Raw genomic sequence first — 6,000 nt, forward strand, 5'->3', positions numbered from 1 at the left:
CGTGGGTCTCTCTGGTAAAGGGCTTTGCAAGTTCACCACTCTTAGCAACTCACACAAAATGCTGGAGGAACTCAGTAAGCCAGGCAGCATCTGTGGAAACGAGTAAACAGTCGACATTTCTGTCCTTTAAGCAAGACTGGAAAAAGATGAGAGATCAGGGAAAGGTGGTTTACCCCTTATGCTTAGCCCTTGACCCCTGGTCCTAGTCTCCCAGCTATCAGCAATGTCCTTCTGCCCTCGAATCTGTCCAGTCCCATTAGAACATCGTAGGCTTCTATGAGATCTCATCTCATTCTTCCAAATTCTACTGTGGGCAGGCTGATTGACTCAATTCCTCTTCATACATCAGTGTTGCCACGTCAGGGATCGGATCAGTCTGTGAACCTTTTCTGAACTCCCTCTGCGGCAATGCTACCTTCAGGGCGGAGGTACAGGAGCCCGAAGACACACACACAATATTTTAGGAACAGCTCTTTACCCGGAATATTAGATTCCGGAATATTCAGTGAACCAACCAATGAACACTACCCTCTTTTTAAAGAAGTGTTCCCTCTTTTTACCTTACTCATTTCGTTAAGTTTTTTAAATACATGTTACTTCTGGTAATTTATAGTTTACGTATTGCACTGTCCGGCTGCTGCAAAACCACACATTGAAGACGTTCGTTAAACCTGATTCTGAACATCCCTGCAGGATAAGGAAACGGGAGCACCCCGAGGAAGCTCACGCGGTCACGGGGAGAAAGTACAGACAGGCGGGAGTCGAACCTGACCGGTGATCACTGATGCTATAAAGTGATTTAACCGCTACGCTGCGGTGTGACTCTGGGCATGGCACAGCATCATCTGCTTTCTCAGTACTCCCGTCGCACCTGCCTGCTTACCAAGAACAGAAGAATACAGGAGGAGTAGACCACTCGGCCCCTCTGATCGGCTGCACTATTCAGTGTGATCGTGGCTGACTTCTGTGCCAGATCCTCATAACCCACAATTCCTCAATCTTTCAGGTATTTATCTGTCTCCATCTTCAATATGGCTAATGATGTCACCTCTGCCTCAGGGACAGAGAACAGCAGAGGTTCACTACCATCTGAGAGAAGAAACCTCTCAGTTTTAAATGACCAACCTCTATGTCCCCTTTCTCGTGACTTCTCATCTTGTGAAAATATCTCAACATCTACCATGTCAAGACCGCTCAAGATCTTACACATTTAAATAAGGTCACCCCTCATTCGTCTAAATTCCAAGGAACAGAAACCCAAAATGTCTAGCCTCTCGATGGGACGACCTTCTCATTACAGGAATGAGGCAGCTGACCCTCCTTTGGACAGCCTCCAATGCTACTCCATCCCCTCCCAAGTATGGGGCCCAAAACTGAGCTCAGTATTTAAGGTGAGCCTCACTAACACCTTGTAAAGTTGCAGTAAAACCTCCCTATTCTTCAATTGCTTCATAATAAAGGCCAACTTGCCATTTATCTTCTTAAGCACTTGTTGGATCTGCGTGCTACCATGCACCTGAACTGCCAGACCTCTCTGAACTTCACCCACTCTGTTTAGATAGTAACCCACATTTTAATTCCTCTTGCTGAAATGCACTGAATTCGTTTTGCCTGGGATTTGATCCACTCACTCATTCCGTTTTATCCTGTTGCAGAATCACAATGCGCTCCCCCACCCTCAATTATTTTTGTATCGCAGGTAATCTTGTAAACGTTACATTTCTTCCCCTGCCCCACTGCTAATGTAGCCATTACACAACCAGGAGCCAAGAACTGATCTCTGGGGTACATCTCCCCCAGCCTACAAAGGAATTCTTTATTCTATTTAACCCGAGCCCAATCACAGGACAATTTACAGTGGCCAATTAACCTACTGACAGGTACGTCGTTGGACTGTGGGAGGAAACTGGAGCACCAGGAGGAAACCCACGCAGTCACGGGGAGAACGTACAAACTTCTCACAGGTGGTGCCATAATTGAACTCTGAACTGTGTGACAGTGCTCATGCCATCCCTGACTGAAAGCTTTCTCAAAGTCCAAATACATCACAGACACACTAGTTCTCCCTTCTCTGCTCTGCTGGTTGCACCCCCAAAATCCCCGTAGATTTGTCAAACATAATCATGTCCACATTGACTCTGTCCAATCCTGTTTTTTTTAAATTACTGGGGTTACATTAGCTGGTCTCCAAACCATTGGAACCATTCTAGAATCTAAAGACTGACCATCGCTATATCCTCCATTTGCACAGACAGTTTCCTGGATACACTGGTATTCATACTCTTAATCCCACTGATTCCCCAACACTATTTCCCTGGCCAATCATTTCAAGCCTCTATCAGGGAAGTACTTAAGTATGAATGTAATGGCTCTGTTTTACGTAACTGTTATAAACTCCCCCATTTCTGACCGTAAAGGGCCACACTTGTCTCTTCTTTTTCTCAATCACTTGACTTTGGCCGCAGAGGAAGTGCCATCTTCCAGGAGGCCGGGCTGTAAGAGTGGCGTCCAGCCACTTGCTCCAGTGTGACGGTAACGTAGCGGTTGGCACAACGCTGATACAGATCGGGGGGGGGGGGGGGGCCAGAGTTCAATTCCAATGCCGCCTGTATGTCCTTCTCACAATCCCATGGATTTGCTCCGGGTGCTCCGGTTTCCTCCCACAGTCCAAAGACGGTCATTGTAAATTGTTTTCTGCTGGGTTACTGAGCAACTCAGCTTGTATCTCCAAGTAAAAAATAAAAAACCCGCATGGGTTCCCCCACAGCCACCTGCCAAACATTACCAACAGCAAAAAGATCAAAAATGCGTCTCGTCGTACGTCACAGTCCCCTGACCATGATTGTTCTCGGCAACCCTTCCTGCAGGCGTGTTTCGCCATTTTCTTCCTCTGGGCTGTGTCTTTACAAGACGGGTGGCCCCAGCCATTGTCGATGCTCTTCAGAGGTTCTCTGCCTGGCGACGTAACCAGGACTTGCGATATGCGCCAGCTGCTCGTTCGACCTTTTCCCATGGCTCTGTGTGACCCTGCTCAGGGGGGCTAAGCAGTTGCCACACCCTGCTCAAGGGTCACCTGCAGGCCAGCGGAGGGAAGGAGTGTCTCGCACCTCCTTTGGCAGAGGCACACGTCCACCCCAGCACCCGTAAAGAAAAGTTATCACTTCAATAATACCGTTCAAACACGCCCGGTAAGAGTTGTGGTGATATCGATGCAATGTGGTAAACGAAAGAAGAGCCAGGCCCCACAAGCCTGATGATGAGAGACTGGCGAATCACAATAGTTCATGGCTATCTTTGGAAGACCCACCTGCTATGGTCAGCTGGGTACCAAATAACCTTCCATATCTACTCAAAAAGCTCCCAGTGGCATTATTGAGCACCTCCTCACACCTACAGAGATTCCAAACGATGACCTTTATCACCCAGCGAAGAGAATGACTCCTCAGGATGGCATCCAGAAAGTAAACTGCTTACTGCTGTTTGAGGGAGGGCGTGCCAAGAAAGAGTCTCCAATTGTGATTATAATGTGCGGGATAGACAAGTCAAAGTAACTCAGTTTAAACTCCGGCATTCCAAGAATGTAAATGTACAGACTGAACTTTGCCACAAGGTTAAACAATCAGCACAATAAAGCAACACTTTTGAACAGACAGCTTCCCCACTCAGGCAGTCTCCATTTCAGGTCTGCACTCCACTTCACTGGTAACTGCTATCACGCCTCAGCCTCGGAAAGCATTTGCCTTTAATATGAAGCTCAACTGTTTTGTGCTTTTGGAGCTTAGAAACTTATAAATGCATTACCTTAAAAACAAACCCATAACACCATCCAGCCCTGGTGGTATTGTGTAGAATGCACCTTTTCACATCTAAATCAAAGAAAACACCTACAATTTTACCGCAGGTCACAGTGAACATGCACAAATTTCACTTTCCGGAAAATTGCATGAAGCCCCAAACATTCAAATTCTGATCAAACTAAATTCCTATAAAGTTGCACATCTCAATTTTCAATCTGTACATATATTTATAAAATAGGACTGGGATTTTTTTTAAATGGAGATGCTGAAAAGTTGAAATAAAAAGGAGAAAATGCTGGGGAATTAATCATCAGGTCAGGCAGCTCCTATGGAGGGAGAAAGGAGAGTTTCAGGATGAAACTGGCATAAGTTTTGGAGGCCTGTGACGCCAGCAACAAAGCAAAATGTTTATAGATTCGAAACTGAGATAATGTGTAGCCATTTTAAACACAGATTAATAAACCTTTCCTCATTTCAATCTGTTACATATTCTTACTGGAAGTTTTTAATAGCACTAGTTCAGATTTGATATCCATTAAGTCAACTTTATTGTTTAAGTAAAAACTTTAAACTGCCAGGATGGATCAATTAAAACCGGCCCATGGCCTCCCCTACTGTCGCGATGAGGCCACACTCAAGATTGGACTCCATATTCCATCCCGAGGGCACCAACACTGATTTCTCTAACTTCTGGTACTCCCGTCACTATTCCCTTTTCCTGTTTCACTCACCTGCACATCACCTCCCTCTGGAACTCCTCCCCCGTTTCCCTCCCGCCCTCGCCTATCAGATCCCTGTCTCCTGCCCCTTATCTCATTCACCAATCAACTTCCCGGCTCTTTAGTTCATCCTCTCCCCCAGTTTCACCTATCACCAGCCACCTTGTACTCTAACTTCCCCCCCTGCTTCCCAGGCCCGATGAAGGGTCCCGGCGGAAACTTCGACCCTGTTCCAAAGACGCTGCCTGGCCTGCTGAGTTCCTCCAGCATTTTGTGTGTGTGGAAATTAAAACCAGCGGCCGAAACAATCTCACAGTCTCAAACGCACAAGAGGAAAGAGTTAATGGGAGATAAATCATTACTTTTTTAAAAAAAGTTCGGTCCCACCGACCAGGGCTCCGCATTTCCGCTGGGCTCAACGTGGAGCAGGTGACCTGCCCTTCAATGAGAGCGAACCGCCTGCACCACGGCTGGCCAGGTTGCCCCACACAAAGGTGGCGACAGCTTGACCAGAACTGCCCAAACCGCAAGGTTAGCAGCCGATAAGGAATTATAAAATAAATACATATTGCCAACCAGCGCTTTGGCAGTGGTGGGACATCGATGTTCGCGGCCGTGGGTGTGTACGGGACCTGGCGAGTACATTCCCGCACAGACACAATACCAAGGGTTTTATGAAAAGTTCCCTTGTTTCCTTGGCAACCACTCCACAAGTTGGGAGTAACTTCATTCTGTACAAGTGGAGTCTTTGTCCCGGGAGAGCGGAGTGAAGGAGAGGGCGGGGAAGGCGTATCCGCACCCAGCGACGGGGCAGCCCCGCAATCACCGCAACTCTCGGGGGGTATCCGCAGCCGCCCCCCGCCCCCGCCCCCGCCCGGCCACTCGCAGCTAAACACTCACGGGTTTCGGCATCTTGACTCGCGGGACAGTGGTCGTACGGCGGCGGCGAGAGGAAAGACGGAGAGAAACAGCTGCCCCTGAGCACGGTCCGGTCACCTGTCAGAACAGGGGCGGTGCCAGCCTCACACCGGGACGGGGGGCGGTCCGGAGCCCGGCCCGGCCCAGCCCACGAAACATCGGGGAGGAGACTGAGAGAGTGGAAAGGAGGGATTGCCGAGGCCTGAACCGCAGGTGAAGTTCCCGAAGCCAGAGAACTTCAATGAGCCTAACATCAGTAGCGGGAAAATTACTAGAGGGGATTTTGAGTGACAGGATCAACCAACATTTTCAAAGGAGTTAACTGATTAAGGATAGTGAGTGTTTTGAGGAAGTGACAAGGAGGTCTAAGGAAGGCAGGATAGTAGACATAGAGTTTAACAAGATCCTACATGAAGGCAGGCCCAGGTTAGATCACATGGGATACAGAGTAAACTGGATACCAATTTGGTTTGGTGTTAGAGAGCAGATGGTGGTACTGGAGTGCTGCTTTTCAGACTTGAGGACTGTAATCAGTGGCATGTCTCAGTATCTGAGCCCCTTATCTA

At 48.0% G+C, this 6,000-nt stretch overlaps 1 protein-coding gene across 1 annotated transcript in view; it reads right to left on the bottom strand.

Annotated features, from left to right (window-relative positions):
• Positions 1 to 5,561, bottom strand: part of ezrb (ezrin b) — a 91,837-nt gene extending 86,276 nt beyond the window's left edge. The window contains exon 1 of the mRNA XM_059986562.1: positions 5,417 to 5,561. Within this exon, the coding sequence (XP_059842545.1) occupies positions 5,417 to 5,428 (12 nt within the window). The 5' untranslated portion in view covers positions 5,429 to 5,561. The remainder of the gene's footprint in view (positions 1 to 5,416) is intronic.
• Positions 5,562 to 6,000: the final 439 nt, after the last annotated feature.

Source organism: Hypanus sabinus, chromosome 12 (assembly GCF_030144855.1).
Source record: "Hypanus sabinus isolate sHypSab1 chromosome 12, sHypSab1.hap1, whole genome shotgun sequence".
Lineage (NCBI taxonomy): Eukaryota > Metazoa > Chordata > Chondrichthyes > Myliobatiformes > Dasyatidae > Hypanus > Hypanus sabinus.